Source organism: Cucurbita maxima, unplaced genomic scaffold (assembly GCF_002738345.1).
Source record: "Cucurbita maxima cultivar Rimu unplaced genomic scaffold, Cmax_1.0 Cma_Scf00002, whole genome shotgun sequence".
NCBI lineage: Eukaryota > Viridiplantae > Streptophyta > Magnoliopsida > Cucurbitales > Cucurbitaceae > Cucurbita > Cucurbita maxima.
The window spans coordinates 2,072,221-2,094,008 of record NW_019272018.1 but is presented as its reverse complement, the minus strand read 5'-3'; the positions used below and the strand labels follow the sequence as shown (position 1 = coordinate 2,094,008).

Genomic DNA, 21,788 nt, shown 5'->3' with positions numbered 1-21,788 from the left:
AAAAAAAAAAAAAAAAAAAAAAAAAAAAAAAGAATATGAAACTCTCAATTCATATCCATTGGTAGTGTAACATCGACTTTTTAACTTTATTTGATTCTTTGGAATCAACATATTAAGAACTAATAAACTGTTTCCACGTTTATTGAAATGATTTTTTTTTTTTTTAACTTTGAATGCTAGCTCTTTTACTTATTCATTGTCGGTCTCTTGGTCCACATCCCTCACACCTCTAGACCGACGACCCAACCACGATCCAAGCCTGCAGCCTAATAGCGGCACAACCCACGACCAGAGGTCCATAACCGACCCTGCCCAACCATACTCAAATTGACTTGTGACCTAACCATATTAACGCCTCGACTCAACACCCCCCAACCTACTCGAGACACTCTAGTCGACCTGAAGCCATCCACGTATGCATGGCGTGCTTCTCGACTAACCTCCAGAACATGGCTCGCACATAGCTAATCCCCATAATCGGGCTCCCCTCAACTGCAGTGGAGTTTCCTACCATCTTAACCCTTAAGATAACCACTGGTAATTTAAGGTGTTAAGCTAAAATTAGGGAGTTTAAGTATGAGCATTAGGTAGATTAAGCCTCTCAATCGGCTCTAACTTGGACTTTAAGTGATAGGTTCGCTCTAAGGATAAATTAACGACTATAGCTTAAGCTATCCAGGTAAGTCATCGTTAATTATGAAATATGAGATAAGTATTATGCATGAATAATTCAAATGCATGTTATGGGAAACTTCTTCAATATGTGTGCTATGTGCATGGGGATACTTCCTTGTTATGATTGGTTTGGACGCGTACGTTACAATATTTATGTTCTTCATGATATCATGTGAGCTCTTTCCCTCTGTGATGTCCAGTGGCACGAACGTGCATTAGTTCAATGAATTAGGCCCACATAGTACGTATACGATTATGTCTGGTGGGTCCATGTGCGCTATGTTTGGGGAAATACCACACATCCAACTCTATCTGGACTGAAAAGCAGAGCTCAAGGCCATCATGCCATGCACATAGTAGAGTCTCTATTATAATAGGAAAAATAGGGTCGCTCATTAATCTGATTCCCTCAATTATGCAAAATGCTTTGAATTCAGATTCATCACTCTCCTCGATTGTTAGACATCACATCTGCTTGGAATTTTCATATTTATTTCAGCTCTTCGATTTATTCTTTCCCTTCGGGCAACACTCAGAACACGTCCAATGAATTCTCAATTTTTCATTTATGAATACTCTCGTTTAGAATTACATCTCAAATTTCATCAAACTTCAATTTCTCAAATCTCGAGGAACTACTCATCACAACAACAATATCTCATGACATGGGTAAAGATACATCAAACTCAATGTTTAATTTCACATTCAAAATTAATTACCACAAAACTCAAGTGACTTACAATCATATTGAATTCATTTATATAATTTGCAACAGATCCACCTTCATACATCTGTAAATTGAGCCATCTATGCATCAAATATGCTTTGTTCATAGTCGACAAGTCTTCATACATATTCGACAACACCTTCTACAGATTTAACATTGACTTCTCTTTAACGATATTGAATGTCACGTTTCTAGATAGCATCAACTAGATCAAACTCTAGAGTCTATCAATCATTGAACTTCTTCTATTCTATCTTCATAGAATCCAATTTCACTCCGGCAAGGTTCATGAAATTTTTTCTAATACAAATAATCTTTAATTTTCATATTTCATAAATTAAAATAAAATTCATCAAACTTCTCAACCTTGATTTGTCTTCTAGCTCTCGTACAATTGTTAGGATCGCACACTTTATCTAAATGAAGAACATGAAGAACAAGAGACAGAACGCCATGAAAAATATGACTTCTAGTATGTACAATCATAAAGAATTCGGAGAATATTGAAAATACATCTGCAAATAACAACGTTCTATATATATATATGTATGTATATATGTGTGTACATACACATATAATACATATATATGTGATAAATATTTAAAAAAATTCTTAATCAATGGGAAGATTTTCCCACGAATATGATAGCTCCTAGAAATTATTGTATATTAGAGCATTTCAAAAGGAACAAGAATGATATCAATGACCTCAAATACGTATTAGTTTATTCATATACTCTTCCTTTAATTTTAATGAGTTCAAGATTGGATGAAAATTTCAAATTTATTTTAGTTTCATATTTTAAAACAAAAAAGATATTTTGGATAATTTTATTTTAAGCTACACAATGAAGACTCAATGCAAACTGATGACCGAGGCAAAAAGTGTCTATTCCCAATAGAAGTATGAATGATCTATTCTATGAGCTACGAGTGAGGTTAGAGAACAAGTGCACCTCCCTTTAATAGAAGCATTAACTAACGTTGTGAGTATCTCGAAGAAGCACGACTCCTCTTTTCATTCTAAATTTAAGAATACGACCAATCCTAACTCTCGAACAAAGCAATGGATTAAGCGGTATAAAACGTCAAATTTTCTAAACCTTATATGAGAAATCGACTAGATTATGACGTAGTAAACCGCTTACTAACCCTGAAAGATTAAATACAAAATTATTTTTGTTTTTCTATAAGATTGTGTGGAAGATTTTTATATCATTTGAGTCAACACTAAGCCTCGACTGAATAAAAAAGAACACTTGAAGTATAGCTCTTGTCCTTCCAATTGGATTGTGAGCTTTTTAGATTGCTGGAGCTGCAAAGTTACCCGGACTTCCAGTTTCAGTCTTCTTCGGAGCTTGAAAGTCAGTGTCAATAAATTGTTTCACATTGCTTTTTGAAAAGTTATTCCGAAATTCAATGCCTAGAAACCCATAGTTTAAGGGTAAAACTGATTATGAACCAATAATAGAGCATATCTCATTTATTAGGGAAACAATTAAATACAAAGCATATATCCTTCAAGAACATAGCAAAAAACAATCACATATCTCTTTATCAAAGCTTGTATTTTTAAAATTAAAAGATAGAACGAATATTAGTATTGTCGAGAATAAAATATGAAAGCTGATAAAGACACGGGAAATATTTATATTTATATTTCACGTAAGTCTTGTTCTCTAACCCTTGTAAGTCTCATGCAATCTCATGTTTTGGGGTTCGAGTTGGTCAAGTTAGATGTAAGTTGTTGGGATTTGAGTTAGTTAAGTTATGAATGAGATAATTTGTAATGACCCTAAATTTTCTACCTAAGGTCGCTACGGTACAGATAATAACGTCAACATTCAATTTTGCATGTTTCATTTATTACTGTGGAAAAAAACTAATTCAAAGAAAATAAATAAACGAAAACAATACAGAATGAAACGTTATGTACTGACCTATATACTACTAAATGGAAATACAACTCAACCTATACTAACATATACTATTAACTGAAAATACAATTCAACTTATACTAACCTATACTACTAAATTAGATGTGAATCTATCTTATGCATGTCCCAGTCTTGATGTCAAATTTATTACAAACGGAAAAAATGGGTTTGGGATACAATTACAAAATAAAATACAAAGACAGACTAACACTCCGGAATGAGCCCCTCTATAACTGCAAAGCTCTCAAATGCTTCTTTACCTCAATCGATAGCTTGCGAACTCCTGAAAACGAAAGGGTGGGTATATAAATATACACAGTAAACCACCCACTTGTAAGCCCTCATCGCATCTTTAACCTAGTAAAAGACCACTGGTTTTACTCTAAACTCTAGGTGAAGGGTTTTTGTTGTTCATCGCTTTGGATAGCTAGCTTAGCCTACGCAACGCGAATTGGTATCCGATGTTGCAACACAACCTCAAAGATTTATCTCTATCAAGTGGGAACAACATGGTGAGTGCTAGCTTGATCATCATCCATGGATAAGACAACTCGAAAATAGTGACTGATTCCCGACTCTTATGATTGCCTGGAAGATGTAAATAGTGACTCAAAAGTTAATTATTGAAAAGAAAGTGTTTGAGAATCCATTTAAAGTTGATTTGAATTCATAAAATTATTGAAGGAATCAAAGTTAACCTAGAACATATGAATAGACCGTGGACACCAAAATATGAAAAGTTGTCGAATTTTTGTTAGTTGTTGTATTTGTCCCCTTTTTTGAAAGAGACTTGCTTGTGAAAGAGTAGTGAAAGAAAACTATACAATATTTGATTCTCTTTTAATGGATTCCCGAATCACAAAAGCTAATGCTTTAATTTTTTACACCCGAATAACGAAGAGGTAAATGAATGAATTAGAACTATATTCAAATGAAAGTGATCTTGAGGATCGGATGACAAAGAATTGAAAGTTATTACATATACCAACAAGTTGATGTACCTTTTTTCGATGACTCTTATTAGTATATGGACATAGTTTTTAGTAACGTGACCATGTCGCTGGAGAATGTCAAGGCCATCAGAGATTGAATCCGAATTTCGAACCCTGATCCGAAACTTGGGTATGAGTCATTATACTGAATTTCTTTGTGATACAAATGATGGTTCTAAATGAAGAGAAAGAATAGATGAGTCCAAGTCCGTTGATTAGACTATTTTAAGATGGTAATTGTGAGTACTTTTACATAAAACGTGTTCATGATCTCATGCGTATAGCCCGGTCTCACAAAAATATATATATATATATATATATATATATTTTTTTTGCCAATAAATAAATAAAGTATAGTTACAACTTCCAAAAGGAAGATCCGATGTAAATGGGTATACGCAAAGAAGGACTCTTCTAACATACGTTATAAAGTCGACTTGTGGCTAAAGGCTATGCGCATAAAGCTCTCTTTCATTTGGTTGATGGTTTTGGTTGTTCAATTTAATCTTGAGCTTGCACAACTCAACGTTAAAACTACTTTCTTGATGGAGATTTGGAAGAAGAAATATATATAGCATAGCTAGTTGGTTTTCGAGTAGTTGGGCAACAATATTTAGTATGCAGATGGAAGAAATCTTTGTATGAGTTAAAGCAATCTCTTCGCCAAATTTCAAGAAGTTTGATCACTTCATGGTGGAGCATAAGTACGTTCATAGTCAATTTGATCATTGTGTGTATTTATGGTGCCTTGATGATGGCTTGTCAATCTATTTGTGTTGATGGCTTCCAAGAGACAAATTGAGATTCTTAAGCATCGATCCACTACTGTTATTCGTTTACTATGGTTGGTGAACCTGTTTGTTGACGTTTAATATTGCAGTCTACTTTTGTATTGATGGCAGTCACTACACTAAAACTTTCAAGGACGCTATTTAGTTAATGATAATGACTTGGTATTGCTCAAAAACACATAGAGAGGTGTTTTGTGATAGATAGAGTGTTATTTATTTGTTGAAGAACCAAGTTCATTTTAATTGCAACAAGCATAATGTCCGATTTCCAAGAAATTGTAAATTAATTGGACATTCGTTTATTAAAATTTGGAACTGTTGATAATCCTGTAGATTTATTGATAAAGGTTGTTGCTCGTGAGAAGTTCCAACATAGTTGAGAATTATCATGAAGATTTGGTTAACGGATCTTTATACTTTTGGTACATTCCCCACTTCGATTCATGTACCTATTGGATTCATTTGGTTCATCTCCCATATTGATACATTCTCTCATATTAATATCTAAGAGACCCTGAAGAAAAGTCTAAGGATCTTTAGGAAACAAAAGGAAAAAAATTCAAACACTTGCCTAAAAAATGTCATAAAATAAGAAATAACAATAAGAATAGAATGTATTTAGTAAATTCGGCTTAGTTAACCTATACCTTCCACTTTCAAAACATTTGAACCAAACACCCCGTTAAGGATTAACCGAGAAGAGACTACGCTACACTTCCTTCAGTAGCGAGTCCGAGACCGAAGAATCCTTATTACTCCAGAGAACTATGAACAATCTTCATGCCATTTCCTGGTGGGAGATGGTGTTGAACTAATAACATGTGGGACAGAGTATAATAGAAATGAACAAAGTGAAATGTCATCAATACTCATGCATAATGAAAGCTTTAATGAAATATTTCTTATATGAAAATCCTACAAAAAGAAAGCAATACAAATCTTGTGCATCATCATCACAAGGGGGGTTGTTTAAGCATATCATCGCAGCCCTTCTCTTCTTCTCTCTTCATGGAATTAGTATCTCTTTCTTTCTCTCTCCCTCTCTTATCCTACTGGAAAAAAAACAAGCCGCAAAACAATCTGAATCATCTACATCATCCTACACATTTGATTCCGTTGCTTCCTCGTCGCCACGAGGGAGTTCTACGACATCATTATTAGAAGAATCCAGATTAGTCGAATTCACATCCGAGTTTCCAGCTTCGATCACAGGTTGCTGAGTTTCAACATCTTTACCTTCCTTGACAATATCGGTACTACATTCAGCATTTTCGGTAGGAGCAGTTCCATCAACCAAATCATTGCTGATCTTATTTTCCACTGTAACGGCCACGTCTGGAGTGCCATTAGCAGGAGGGACCACAAGTTCTTGTGAAGGAACGTTGATGGTTTGACTCTTATCAGAATCATCGAAAGCCTTTTCAGATGATGATGCATCATTCTCTGCCACTGCAGAAGGTAGTTTGTCATCAGGTAAACCAATATCCGAGCTCGCTGCAACACTTTCTTTCTCTGCGTCGATATCCATGGCATTAGAAGCTTCATGTTCATGTCCCAAGGAAGAGTTTTGTTGTTCACCCGTTAATTCATTGGGAGGCATAGAATTTTCACCATCAACTGCTAACGCAGACACAGCTTCAGAACTATCAGCATTTTCTCCTACCGTTCGATTAGCCTCAGCCTCGGCCAACTGAAGAGCACGGTTCTCCGCTGCAATTTCTTCTTCCTTTAGTGCCTGTGCCTTGCGCTCATCCATGATTTTCGTCATCTTTTCCAAATCCGCAAAAAGGTTCCCATAACGTAGCTGCAGAGTTCTCTCCAGCTCTTTTTGTTTCTGAACCTCCTCCCAGATACCACTAATCCTGTGTGAAGCAGCTAACATCTCTTGCTTTTTAAGAGCTTCAAAGCACTCCAGCTCTGTTGCTGCAGTGTCTATCTGCTTGAAAGTCGCCTCAATTTGCGGCCAAAGGCTTTGTTTTGACCGTGTCTGAAATGTCAACAAATAACAAATTAGGCTTCCAAATTTCACAAGGTGTTGTAATCAGTTTTGTAGTTCTTTAAGAACATTACAGAGCAAACACTATCTCCCAGCACACATCCTCCACCCCTCGAGAGTGTGTTTAATGATCAGTATACAAAGAACGTTACCCAGCAACACAAGAAAAGGAGAGAATGAGAAAAATGGCTTCAGCAATAAATGAGTGAAATGGAATAGAACTTATGAGAAAAAGAAGTAAACAACTTTGTAGAGATCAATTGTGTTTCCATATCTTTCAAGACAACTTGGAAGTATACACAAGGTGTATGAGAAACACAATAATTTTCACTCGTTTGATGGAGAGAACTACAGAAAGGACCCAAAGAAAAGTTAGCATGAAGCCAAACGAAAGCACAACTGTAACGCTACGAGGCAACCTACTTTGCTCTATAAAAAGCCCCCCAATCACCCCAATGGACTGCCTTCACCATATGAGAAATAATTCCAAGGAGATAAGGTAAAAGTATGAACAGTGGAATCTCAGCTGTTTCTATTGTTTCCACCCAATTTCTACCTATGTTATTATTTAGGACTTTTCTTTTTTTCCATCAGCCCAATGGACTGCCTTTACCATATTCAACTAATTACTCTTGGCCTTTTCCATGAATAAATGACCACAAATATTCAGTACAGATTAGCACATAGACAGAAACACGACAAATAAAGAAAGGAAGAGAGAAAATCAACCTAAAAATCCCTAAAATATCTATTACTCCTTGCCCACCAAACACCCTAAAGAACAGTGAAAAAAGCCCAACCTACCATAAAAAAACACCCCTGTAAGACTAAGGAAGATGAATAACCTCAACCATAAGAGAGCAAGAATTGTACCTCGCCAAGCGCACCTCAAACTGAGAAACAATCGAGTGAACTATCTCCTAAGAATATGGTCTAGGTCCTCCACATCACTCCTAAAGAGAACTCCCCCTAGGTGTTCACCCTGCCCAAGAAACAAAGTTCAACCGAGGCATCCCAAAGCAAAGAAAGAAGGGTCAACCTTCATTCATTTCCCTATCAAATAAAACATGACGGAGATCGAAGGAAAAGATGAAATATGGGGTCATACCTATGGCGAAGTTTCGAAGCATGTAAATCATAAAGAACAAGAAATCTAAGCAAAGAGACCTATCCCCCTCCCAAACATAGATATTTGTCCCATTCCCTACGAAGCATCTCACAAACTGGGGGGAGACCAATAGAAATCACTTTCCAGGTTTTCTAAAAGTGCTTTAGTACCTCTACCCGAAGTTCACTCGATAGGGTATGGATTGTATTTGCACACAATAACTCGATGCCACAGGGTATCCATCTCCTTGAAGAAGTGCCAAAGTCATTTGGCCAACAAGGCTTCACTATGCCGCCTCAAGATACGATACCCCCAACAGGGCTCTTTTTCAACAAAAGCCTAAAGAGATGGGAGGGGAGTGATCCGCTTTCGTCAAGATAGAGGTCACCAAATGTGACCTCTTATCAGATAGTTGATATAAGCAAACAAATAGAGAGTAAAGAGGTTTACCACGCACCTAAAAATTTTCCAAAAAAATAATTTTGAGAACCCTCCCCAGCAAAGGATTTGACAAACTGAAAGAACATGTGGAAACCCAAAGCAATAGCCAACGAAAAGTTGCAGAGAGAAAAATGGAATAACCATAGGTCACACTTGGAACCAAAACTCCAAAGGAGAGTATTTAGAGTGGGGCGCACTGCACGTCCTACTTCTGTTCTTGAGGCGCACTCCAAATCCTATTTCTTCTCTTCTTCTTTTTTTCTTCTTTCTTTTTTCTTTTTTTTTTTTTAATTTTATTATTATTTATTTTTTTTTTTTGGAGGGAAACAAACTTTACATTAAGAAATTGAAAACTTCCGAAGGACCAACTTTCCACCAAAACCTTTCCAACCCAAAATTAGATAGTCTCACTCCAAACCTATTCCTTTAAAACAAGAAACAAAGCTTCTCAGTGACGACTAAAAGGCTAAAATGAGTACAAAAATTCAAAGCCTGCCAAGTATTGAATTCAATCCTATGAGATTGTTGATATAAGCAAAGAAGTAGAGACAAAGAGGTTTACTACCCGCCCAAAATATTCCAAAAATAGGTTTGAGAACCCTACCAAACAAAGGATTTCACAATAAACCCAAAGCAATAGCCAACGGAAGGTTGCATAGAAAAATGGAATAATGAGTAAAAATTACTTTTCTTCAAGAAACCACCTCCATTAAGAAAAATGGAATATGACAAAAGGTCACTTGGAACCAAAACTCCAAATGAGCGCAGTTAGAGTAGGCGCATTCCAAATCCTATCTCTTTTCTTTTTCTTTCCTTTTTTTTTTTTTTTTTTTTTTTGGAAAGAAACAAACTTTTCATTGACAATTGAAAAGCTAAAATCAGTACAAAAATTCAAATCCTACCAAGAATTGACTTTCCATTGAGAGGCTTCTCATATTTCACTACTTCTAAACATGATTACTTTGGGCTTGGAAGCAGTATATACATACTTGGACCAACTTATGGGAGATTTGGAAGCAGTGTGAAAGAAGAAAGTATTAAGGAAAAAATAGAAATATCAACACGTTTGGAATTAAATTCATTCTTTTGCCTCCATTTGGTCTCAATCAAAACGGATTCCCTATTATCTTGCCATTATTTGTTTTTACAAAGTCGAGAGTTTCTTTACTCCCCCATGGTTTCCCAAATATGCATTCAAAACCCTTTCTTTTTTTGGCTATTTATAGCCTATTGCCCTGTCTCTGAATATTTGATAGAAAAGATAGTTCAATTTGAAACGAAAGTATGGTTTCTTTTTCAATGGTTCCATTTTTTTCCCCAACAAGAGACAACTTTTCATTGAAAAAATGAAAAGAGACTGGTGCTCAAAAATACGAACTCCACAAGGAAGTGAAAATATGAACTCAATGGGAAACAAAAAAACCACTTCAGAGAACCAAAAAAGAACAAGATATAGAAAATAACTTCCACAACGAGAAACATCAAGCAACCTGAACAAAAGGAACTAGCAAAGAGGTAGCCTGAAGGACCAAACTCAACACAAAAGATTGCCCTCTGAAAACCAAACAAAAGGCAACGACTGAGAACCAGAAGTCTTGAACAAAAAAAAAAAAAAAAAGATCCAAACATCAAGCCTGAAGGACCAAACTCAACACAAAAGATTGCCCTCTGAAAACCAAACAAAACGCAACGACTGAGAACCAGAAGTCTTGAACAAAAAAAAAAAAAAAAAGATCCAAACATCAAGCCTGAAGGACCAAACTCAACACAAAAGATTGCCCTCTGAAAACCAAACAAAACGCAACGACTGAGAACCAGAAGTCTTGAACAAAAAAAAAAAAAAAAAGATCCAAACATCAAGCCTGAAGGACCAAACTCAACACAAAAGATTGCCCTCTGAAAACCAAACAAAACGCAACGACTGAGAACCAGAAGTCTTGAACAAAAAAAAAAAAAAAAAGATCCAAACATCATAGCCACAACCAAAAAGAACCACAAAGGAGAAATGCAAAACTCAGTCCCAAAACATCAAGCAAGAACCACTCAACTCGAACCGCAAACGCAATACAATCAAAATTCAACAATGAATGTCTTGGGAATGAAACGAAGAATTTCACCACAAGTTTCAGTAAGAGAAGAAAACTCTTTGGGCATTATGAAAGAAGAGAATGAGGAAACTCTGTCACTTTCTTGAAAAAATGATAATAAATCATCACCAAAAGCATCTTCTACACCATTATCATCCATAATAGTTGCCGTAAGCTAAAGAGTAGATTCCACACCACTCAAACTAACTTTAGAAGCAGCATCACAATCACCAACATAATGTGTGAGAGAAGGAGAAACCGTGGGATCCTTTTAAATAAAAGTTTGTTTCTTGTTCAAAGAAAAAACATTGTATTTAGAATCAATTGAGGTGTGACATTGAAAATTTACAAAAGAAAGAGGAATTCCAAAAATATTCAAAACATTGCATTCACTTAAAGAGGAATACATATTTAATCCCCAGCTACACAGTTTAGACTCTTTCACTTGTGAAAATGAAACAAATGGCCAAGAAATATTAGTGGAACATATCAACCAGTTGTGGAACAGAAAATATTTATCAGCAAGGAAAAAAATGAATATTAAATAGAGAATTAAATGAAACCAAACAAAAAAAAGAGATGAAGTTTGATGCCATAAATGTGATCATTCCAACAATAATATATATACCTCATAGCCATGTGTGAGAACTTTAACCTTCTTCTCCAGCCGGACAGCCTTCTCAGTATCATCATCCATTTTCTTTTTAACATACTCAAATTCATCCTGCAGGGCGGCTAGTTTCTCATGGTTTCCAGCCACGCTGGAAAGTCCATATGCACTCCTAGTGGGGAAATACATAAGATCGTTCAAGCACGTTTTGTGAGCTTCCACAAATTCCTCTAAGGGTTCATTTTCATGCCCCATTGCAACACACAGATACCGAGCCTCTTCCTTTATCAAATAATCAGCCTGTTTCAAACAACCAACTTACTAAATACACAGAAAAACAAACATCAAGTAGATAGAATGAAATTACTTCACTAAATTAGTAAACTAAGAATCAATGGAATGTAATCACAAGGTTTTCATAGAAAATGTCAATTACAACTCGTAATTCCTCCATGGAACCAAAGAAAAGAAAGACACACATAAATAAAACCAACTCTTTCCGTAACCATAGACCTCTGCGCATGACAAGGATAGGATCAAACAGTTGGCTACCTCAAGTCATAACTTCGAGAGGACGTTTAGAAACCTGAAAATCTTTTAATCTGCTAGCACAAAAATTGCATATTATAGAGAAAAAAAAACCACACATGAGAGATGTCACTGAAATAATGAAAGCAATGACCCAACAAAACAACGAAAGTTAATTAAGAGCCCGGATTGGCATTGCAGACCTTCAACCAGCAGTGCAGACTAGAGTAAAAATGTAAAATCCACCTTCAGGTTCAGGATTTTTTATATAAAAAGAGATCCAAGACCTACAGACAGTGACTTAATTGATGTCAAACATGGTCAATAATCGAGGATGAGACAAGATAACTAACAGGGAGGACCTATCTACGTCATATAGTTTTATACTATAGCCCCATGCATATTATAATAACCCTAAGCAACATATTAAACTATAAAGAGCAAACCCTGCTAGAGCAATGTGCCTGTCTTTGACACATTGAAAAACACTCTAATAAGTCGACGTAAGTCATCAAGTACTATTTAAAAAAATAAACAAATATTGCTTGGTGAATAAATTGGATACAAATTAAACACTTTTTAATACATGTAAAACACTGGCAAATCATAGTAAACACACGTTAATCATTTATTTTGAAAACATTGATGGAAACAGAGAAATATTAGGGTAGAATAATAAATTCAGGTAAAACATCAAACTTAATTTTAAATTTTTAAATGCATAATTATTGATTACAGAAAAAAATCTGTAAGATGTTTCAATCAATTTAGAAAGATACTAAGTTAGCTTTCAAAAATTAGCTAAACTTTTGCTTTTAAAACCTAGGATATGATCATTCAAGTAATATTTTTTTAAAAAATACAATAAAGATTTATACTACCCTACCAATAGATAGGATTTTTGTTCCTGGGGGATGAATAATAGGGAATGAGAAAATCTATTACTTAGTAATTAGTTTTATTTAACTACAAAATAATCAAGATAATTTGTCAATACTAACTAATTTTTATACTACCTCTAATAATACTTCATATTAATATTCATTACTCCATATCATATTGGTCAGCATTAATATTTTAATTAATTTGAAATAAATTCATGCTAGTTAAATTTAATTAGACTTCAGTAAATAAACCAATTTAAGTTTTTATTAACTTCAGTAGTTGATTAAATAAGCCAATTTGAACTTGGTTTGACTGGTTAAGGTAAGAAAACAAAACAATTGGTCAAGACATTGGCCTTCCGCAAGCGGACAGAGGTTTGATCCGCCAACTCATGCATTGTTTTACTCAAAAAAATAAATAAATAAATAAATTCATCGAATAAAATATATAGTATTATATTATTCATATCAGTTTGGATTAATTATTAGCAGTCGTAGTTAGTATTAAAACTCTAACTGTTTGATAGCTTTCTTTAATTATATAAACTTCACTTCCAAGTGCAGCAAAACAAAAATCATTTCAACTCCAAAATAGTAATTCTCCAGCACATTTGACATAAATGTTTAAAATCTATCAAACAGAGTGCATGATACAAACAAACTATGAAACGGATTATATTCCAATCATCGTACTTTTTAAACACCAAAGCCAACCAGTTTGAACACCCAAAAGCTGCAACTGGCAACTACCACAGAACCACTATCACTAGAAACAACACTAGCACAACAAGCGGGTACTCACATTCCAAGCCTTCCTCCAGGAATTGCTATCAATGACACCCTACCATCTAAACCAGCCTCAACAGGTCTAATAGAAACTATTGCTTTTCATACCACTATTGGATCTACTTCGGCAAAAATAATAAAAGAAGAGCTAAAACTATTAGCTTCCATAAGTGGCAACGTCCAATAACCAGAGCCCAATAGTTCAAGTAAAGTAGCTAATCCAATGGGCACTATGTTCAATGGTTATATATTTTATTTGCCCTTCCACAGGCTTTTACAAGGAAAAGAAAAACAGAAATTCAATCTTATCTATAACAGATTAAATTTTACAATCTAATAGAAAAATACCTCCACTCAAGAAGTCTCATTAAAAAATAAAAAGATGACACAAAATTGGTTTTTCTAAACAAGATATAACAGTAAGAAAATTCCAAATTGAACGTTAAAAAACAATGGTTGGGAAAAGTTTACCTCTTGCATCTCAGTTTCTTCAAAATCATCTATGGTAGGGATGGCCACAGCAGGTCTATTTCCTGTGCGCTTGGAACCTTTCTTTTTCTCCTTGCTGACCTTTTCATCGATTGGGTACTTCAAATTATCATGCTCTAATAAAGCAAGAAGCTCCTTTCTTATCATTTCATCAGCCTGCTCAATAGGGGTAGGTGGAACAAATGAGCTCTTGTCTCCATCAGCTCTCATCAAAGAATTTCTAATAAGTTCCAAAGAAGCAGTAGGAGGCCGAGGAAGCTCCCTCTGTAGCACTTTTGATCTTTTCCTAAGCAAAGCCTGCTGCCTTGCCTCTTCCTCTGCTCGTTCTCTAGCAATCCTGTCAGACATGTCCTCTTCAATCATCTCCTCTGGTTCTTCTTTATCTTCTGGAATTGGTTGCATAACTACCTGGTACTCATTCTTAGGCTGTGGAAGATTGCCTAATCCTAGGCTAAGATTCCTCCTCAAATCAGCTTGTCTTTGAGACTCTAGTTTTGCACTATCATGTGTGTCCGTGTCTTCATTGATATGTAACTCATCTCTAATAGGCGTTCCTTTGGGAGTCACACCAAAGGAGTAAGCATCCCTAGCTGGTGTCATGCCACTACGAGGTGTGAGACCAGCACCACCAGGAGTTGCTGAGGGTGTTAGCATGGGATTCGGTGTTTGAATCTCTTTTTTCCTTGGGGTGACCCCTGAAAAATCTGAAGGATGCAGCTCTGGGTTCTCTCCTCCCAATAATGGAGTTTGAGATTCTCTCAGCCTAGCAAGGTTTTCAGCCTCCATCATTATAGCATCACCCTTCCCAGCCGGTGTCCTTTGGGGAGTTCGAAAAGGTGTCATTCCTTGTCGTGGTGTCTGTGCATAATTTGCAAGCAGAGCTCGTGTAGCGCCACTTCCTTCTGCAAGCACTTCATTACCAGCAAGAAGATCACTGGCATATCCCATCTTTGCAATTTCCTCCAATTCATGGTCTGCAATTTGAGGTGCAGGAAGCATAAGTTTAGATCTTTTCCTCACCATCTCTGGATCATTCAGCTTATTTGCTTGCAGTACAGCTGATGGAGCATCTTGCCTCTGAGCAATTTTATTCTTTGCAATATCTTGCTTTCTTAATTGGGATTCTACGTCAATCCTTCTTTTGCCTTCAAGTTCTTCAATTGTTGTTGGAAACTTGGGTTGTTCCACTGGTCTATCTTCCTCACCAACATCAAAAAACCCTGGAGGAGGCCTCTTCTCAAAAGGAATTTCAGCATTGTAATCTATTCCTTTTCTCTTTCTCTTCCGGTGTCGAGTATCAATCCCTGCAGCTTTCAGCTCTCTTCTTTTTTGTAGTGAAGCAAGCCTCCTGGCCTCTTCAAGTTGTTTCTCTCTGGCTTTCCTTTTTGCCTTCTTTCCCCTAGTATTTGCTAACCTTGCTCGTGCTTCAGAAAGCATTTCCTTTTCATCTTCATCCATGTCAACAGGATCAGGACGTGCAGGCTTTGATTCTGGGTTTGGGTCAATTTCTCCCGGGCGCAATTTTCTTGGGTCATCTCCTGGTTCGTAATTCTCATCCTTAACACAAGCAGCATCAAGAAGCTTCTCATACCGCTCAAGGCACTGGGATGGAGTACGCCCGACAATTGGTGCAATAGTTCTCCACTGGGTTGGCATGAGCTTAGCAAGATGGAGTAGTTTCTCATCCTCCTCTCTTGTCCACTCAGTCTAAAGTAATCATGGAAATCAAATGGTCAGTCCAAAGAACCTACCACAACAAAGAAACTGAGGTGACTTTCCAGATTGCAAAACTAGGGAAATGAAAGCACAAAAACAGGAAACCTGGCCGATTTGAGAATCAAACCATACTGAGCTTCATAGGACATCATCCAACAGAAATCCGGACATCAAGTATCAACATTAATTATCATTATCATTATCATTCCCATGAGAAAACGCACTCCCCCCGGGTACATTTTTCTCTTCTTTCAAAATTCTTTATCCCACAGTAACTTATCTGAAGAATTTCAACCGTGTTAAGTTGACCATTAAGCACAATCCATGCCAAGACACTGACTTTCCTTGGGAATTTTCTCCCACATTAACTTTTTTTTAGCCTCTTTTAGCATGACAGTTCCATGCTCAAACATCCTAAATGCATAGCCCTAGATGATATCACCAACTACCACCATACTTCCTGAAAGAACATCGGGAAGGCCTACGTCCCTCATTTCCTCTCAATTCTCATCTTATATGTCTCCTTTACTTTTAATCATAAATCAAATCACAGCGAACATATATTTCCTAAATCTAAACTATTAATCCTAAACCAAACTGGAACAGAAACTCCTTCCACCCGCAGCTCACTCCACTTTCCAGTGCCCAGTTACAAAAACAGCAAAAGAAAAAAGAAAAATTCAAGACAAGTGAAAGGGAGAAAGAAAGGTACCTTTTTAATGGAAGGATCAAGCCACTCATACCATCGAGCCTTACACTGCTTAGCAGATTTCCGAACAAGAAGCGACGAGATTCGAGCCCACTGGTTTTTTCCATATTTCATCACCGCAGCTTTAAGGATCTCATCCTCCGTGTTCTTCCAAACACCACCTTTTATCATAATCCTCATTTTGTCCTAGCTTAAGATTTACCCGCTTCAATCTAGGGTCTGGATATATTAGGGTTTTGCAGAAGAAAGGCAGACGAAGAAGAAGCCGCAACGGCAAAGACGAACGGCGGCGGACGAGAGATCGGCGGAGAGGGGAAGAGACAGGTAAAGATGAACGGGAAAGAGGCGGCGAGAGGTGGAGAGGGTCTGGAAATGGCGCAGAGTGAAGATGAAAAAGAAAAGGCTCGTCGAGGATTTTGAGAGGAAAAGGTAAAGAGGGATTTGTCAAATTATTTTCAAAAATGCCATTCAGTTTTTAATAATTTTTTAAAATATATATTAAAATTAAGTTATAAATGTTAATTAAATATTTTTAAATAAATAAATAAATATTTTACCCAAACATTTTACTTTTATTAAAAATAAATTAAATAAATGACTGAACCATCCCGATCAATCCAACTAAACAATTTATAGTTGAATTGGGTTGGTTTTATTATTTTGTAACCGATTTTTTGGGTTAAAAAATTTACAGCTAGAACAATTGAATTGGGTCTAAAAAAATGATTCGACACATCACAAGTACCCATAACTCACGCTTTCAAAATAAAGATATATAACCGTTTGTTTGCATTAAGGTTTCAAATGAAATATTTGAATTTTCTGAGTTTAAGGTTTGGGATTTTGGTGTAAATTGTATGTGAACTTAGAACATAACATAATGGGGTGATTGAGTCGGACGATTGAATTGAGCTTAAAAGAGTAGGAAGGAAATCAAGATAGAGCACAAGTGATAAACCAAGCGCAAGTGAGAACCAGAGCGACAACAGAAGAGTGTAAAATCTAAAAACGAGTGACAAACTAAGCGCAAGCAATAATAGCACAAGTATGATAGACTAAATGCAAGGAATATCACAAGTGCGATAGACTAAGCGCACGCACGATAGCTCAAGTACAATAGACCTAAGTGTGACGAGGGTAATTGCATGTCAGAAAAGGAAGAATCTTCATAGACCAGCATAAAGAGCTCTCCCTCATTCAATCAATCATCCAGACAGTCAGCCTTACTCATACTCCTCCCTTCATTCATTGAGTTAGAGGAATCCATAGATTCACCCGAAAATTTTGTAGAGGAAAAATTGTTAGAGAGGTACCATAGGTTAAAAAAAAAAAAAAAAAATTATGTTCAAATATGCACACTTTCGATGTTACTTTGGTGGTTATACTCGAGTTTCATTTAAAACCCTAAATTTGTTAGATTATTACACAACTTATATTTCATTTAAGACCCGAAAAGTTTATTTTAAAGTATAAGAACTAAATTATTATAAACTAATTGTTAGGGGTTATATAAAAACTTACGTGTAGAAATATTTTTTTAATATTTACAGTATCAGCCAAAGTAAAAACAATAGAACATAATTAAAAAGCTGAATCTATGATTGAAATTAAACATTAATATTCTTATTGGACATGAACAAATTAGTTGTGCTATTGAAAAATAATTGCAAAGGTTACATTATTAATGTCATTATAATATTAATAAATTTTATATTTAACTTGCCTTTTTCTAACAAACAGTTCGCGTGGCCTAATGGATAAGGCGCTCGCCTCCGGAGCGGGAGATTGTGGGTTCGAGTCCCATCGTGAACGTTTATTTTTTCCACACATTTTTTCTTATTTTATAATAAAATGTTAGTTGGTAAAATATTTATTTATTTATTTTTAAATATTTAAGAAGCTGGTGGGTATGTGACACCCTAGTAAAGAAGAGATACATGAATGAAAGAAAATTACATTCAAATAAAAATCATTCTAAAAATAAGAAGAATTAAAAGTCACTATCTATACAGATAGATTTTTCTTTTAGGTGACTTAATTATAAGAACTCTATGACTAAGCATGCTTATTTTATGTTGAGTGACCTTTTAAAAAAATTTCTAGGATGCATGTAAGTGAAGATAAAATATGTTGAAATGACTCGTGGTATGTGGGGATAATCTTCGTTCTTATAATTGAGAAGTGATGTGACCACGTCGCAGTATATACAGAAAAGATCGTTAGAGTCAACGACTCTAACCCCCTGCGTCCTAAAATGAATTAATAATAATTATAATCACAACACAATTTTATGGGCCTAACTTAGAGATTGGGCCTTGGCTTGGCTTGCTTAAGGGCTTTTTCAAAGCCCGTTTAGACGAAGGAGATTTTTTTCTCCGTTAGAGAAATGAGGTCGGGGACTAAATTATATTTTCCATCACTGCCCCTACCCAATTCCCTGTCTTCGCCCCATTTAAAAAGAACTACTCAGCTTAATCTAACCTAACTCAATTTCAAAACACAGGGTTGAATTGAGTTGAATTGTTAACTCTATTTGGATTCTTTGGGTCACCGATTCAACCGACTCGAAATTTCAGGTTAGTCCTAAAAATTTCTCAAATTGAGCTTACACACTCCGAGAGTATCAAATTAAGCAAAATAGCTTAAAAGTCAAAGTAAAATGTCGACATCAATAAACTCACCAAACTAATCATTTGAAGCCAAAACAAACGACTCGAGCTCAACCAAATTCACCAAATTATACACATACTTTAAATCCCACCAACTCACCTAAACGAATTAACCCTAGCCATACTCATCCAACGAACTATTTAAAGATAAAGCAAACAAACCTAACTCCGTTGAATTCACTCCACATCTCATAAACACACCAAAACATACTCCAAATATCACAATCTTAATGGCTTAAACTACTTATCATACCGATCCTTAAAAATCGTACTAAACGGGTATATAACTTATCAAAACTCATTTGAAATCTCACGAACTTACCAAAATTCACTTCTTACCGTCGTTAAATGAGAGGAGACTCATTATCGACCTGAACCACACCAAGTCGCCATTGAACAAGGAAGATACTGGCGAACCATGACCACTGTAGCCACTGAGAGAGTTGATGGAAAAGAGAGAAATGGAAGAGAGTTGTCACACGGACGAAGAAGAAGGAATTAAAAGTTACTATCTATATCAACAAGATACACCTCTTTTTCAATGGCTCAATCGTATGAACTTCAAAATTAAATGTATTTTACTTCGAACAATTTTATGTTAGATGACCTTTTGAAAATTTTTCTAGAAAGTATATGAATGAAAATATAGCATGGACTATGTTGATCTGTGCCGATAGTCTTCACTTTTAGAAGCAAGAAGTAGGTATCTTGATGATATCACAGGGGATGCAAGAGAATACCGAGATGTTATCTGTCAATTTTGTATCGGACAAATTGGCTGACGGTTAAAAATCGTCTAATATGCCAAATACTTGTTATACTAAAAAAAAAAAAAAGAAAATAAATATAGGGAAATAAAATAACAAAAATGGGAAAGTCATTAAATTGCAATTAAATCAATGCCTTAATTGGTTGAAGAAAAAAAGAAGAAAATAGCAAATTGCAATTAATAAATAGAAAATATAATTATTTACACGTAACAAACTACTCCCGACAAAGAACACATAACCATTAGAATTGAGCCACTGAAAAGGAAGATGCATTTTATTTGGTATAGATATTAACTCATTTCTTTTCGACCTTATTTTATTATCCTATCTTTATGATCGCTCTCATTTAGATGTAGTCACTGCTGGGAGTAATATTCTAACAAAGGATCCCATTAGATGTCTATAAATCTCTCTTTATACCCAACGGATTCCTCCAAAATCCACTCCCACTGGAGAGAAAACTTCAACAAGAATTTGCAGAGAGATCGAGGAAACAAGAATCCCCAAATCTCAGTAAGACCTTCCGAAGAAGAAGAATCATCAACAATGGGCGATATGATTGTGAACAGCCAGTACGAAATCCTGGAGGAGATCGGAAGAGGAAGATTTGGAATCATCACTCGTTGTTTTTGCTCCATTTCCAGCAAGTTCTTCGCCTGCAAAACCATCGCGAAAAGCGATCTCGTCGATGAAACTGACAAAGAATGCCTTGAGAAAGAGCCCAAAATCATGGCCATTCTCCCTTCCCATCCCAACATTCTTCGATTAGTCGACGTACTCGAGAACGATGATTATCTCTGTTTGATCTCCGAGCTCTGCGATTCCATTTCTCTCTACGATCAAATCGTCCGTCGTCCGTTTTCGGAACCGGAAGCCGCCGTCGTTATGAAGCAGCTTCTTGAAGCGCTTTACCACTGTCATTTCCATGGCGTCGTTCATCGCGATGTGAAGCCTGACAACGTGCTGTTCGATTCCAGGAACAATTTGAAACTCATCGATTTCGGATCGGCTGAGTGGTGTGAGAAAGACGGATTTATGTACGGTGTCGTCGGAACGCCTTTCTACGTAGCGCCAGAAGTTTTGAGAGGATCGGAGTATGGTCGGAAGGTCGATGTGTGGAGTGCCGGTGTGATTCTGTACACGATGTTGGCTGGATTTCGGCCGTTTTACGGCGAGTCCGCGACGGATGTGTTTGAGGCGGTTCTTAGAGGAAATCTGAGATTTCCGACTAGGGTTTTCAGGTCGGTTTCTTCTGCAGCTAAGGATTTGATAAAGAAGATGATATGTCGAGATGTATCTAAAAGAATCTCTGCTGAACAAGCTCTCCGTAAGTCTAATTTCTTGTTCTAATTAAACAATGAGATCTGAACTGTTTGATTTCCCATTCTGAATCCATAGTTGTGTTTGCAAATCTAGAACTGGTAGAAGATGTATGGATTTGTTTGTTTGTTTGGTTACTGAGAAAATTTGTGTATGAGCATAGAAAATGAATCTCATGGGAATTGGAAATCGTTATGTTTTGACAGGACACCCATGGATTTCGAGTGGTGGAGGAGGAGTAGGAGGAGGAACAGCTTCAGTATGATGAGTATGATCAGTTTTGCATTTCAGTACATAATCCTCCCCCAATCCTCTGCTCTGCTTACTCTGCTTCCCCCACCTTGAGTTCAGACTCCATTAATGGCTGCTCCACAGTTGTTGATACTATGCTGTCGATATCATATCTTTTTTGTTTTTGGATTTCTTCCTGAATGTTTCAGAGGAATTTGGAAATCCTTTCTTAGGCCTTTTCTTCCTGTTGTACAAAGTGTTTGGGAGGTGAGAAAATCACCAAAAAAAAAAAAAAAAAAAAAAAAAAAAAAAAAAAAAAAAAA

The 21,788-nt window shown here is 36.1% G+C and overlaps 2 protein-coding genes and 1 non-coding gene across 4 annotated transcripts; 2 read left to right on the top strand and 1 right to left on the bottom strand.

The window, feature by feature from the left end:
• Positions 1-5,935: 5,935 nt before the first annotated feature.
• LOC111496543 (cell division cycle 5-like protein) lies at positions 5,936-16,881 on the bottom strand. 2 transcript variants are annotated; one of them, XM_023147018.1, is made up of 4 exons: positions 16,479-16,881; positions 14,033-15,757; positions 11,382-11,663; positions 5,936-7,108 (listed from the first exon to the last, which is right to left on the bottom strand). In XM_023147018.1, the coding sequence occupies exons 1-4, from the start codon at positions 16,653-16,655 to the stop codon at positions 6,221-6,223; spliced, it is 3,072 nt and encodes a 1,023-aa protein (XP_023002786.1). In that variant the 5' UTR covers positions 16,656-16,881; the 3' UTR covers positions 5,936-6,220. The 2 variants fall into 2 exon arrangements, with proteins under 2 accessions (XP_023002786.1, XP_023002795.1); XM_023147027.1 differs by having other exon boundaries at positions 14,033-15,797; positions 16,479-16,565.
• A 1,333-nt stretch (positions 16,882-18,214) lies between these two features.
• On the top strand, positions 18,215-18,287 carry TRNAR-CCG. Its single transcript has one exon. It is a non-coding gene; the product is annotated as a tRNA-Arg (tRNA).
• Positions 18,288-20,327: 2,040 nt separating this feature from the next.
• LOC111498873 (phosphoenolpyruvate carboxylase kinase 1-like) lies at positions 20,328-21,746 on the top strand. The gene is made up of 2 exons (XM_023150230.1): positions 20,328-21,241; positions 21,441-21,746. Exons 1-2 carry the CDS (start codon positions 20,461-20,463, stop codon positions 21,497-21,499), a joined length of 840 nt encoding a protein of 279 aa, XP_023005998.1. The 5' UTR covers positions 20,328-20,460; the 3' UTR covers positions 21,500-21,746.
• The last annotated feature ends 42 nt before the right edge of the window (positions 21,747-21,788 follow it).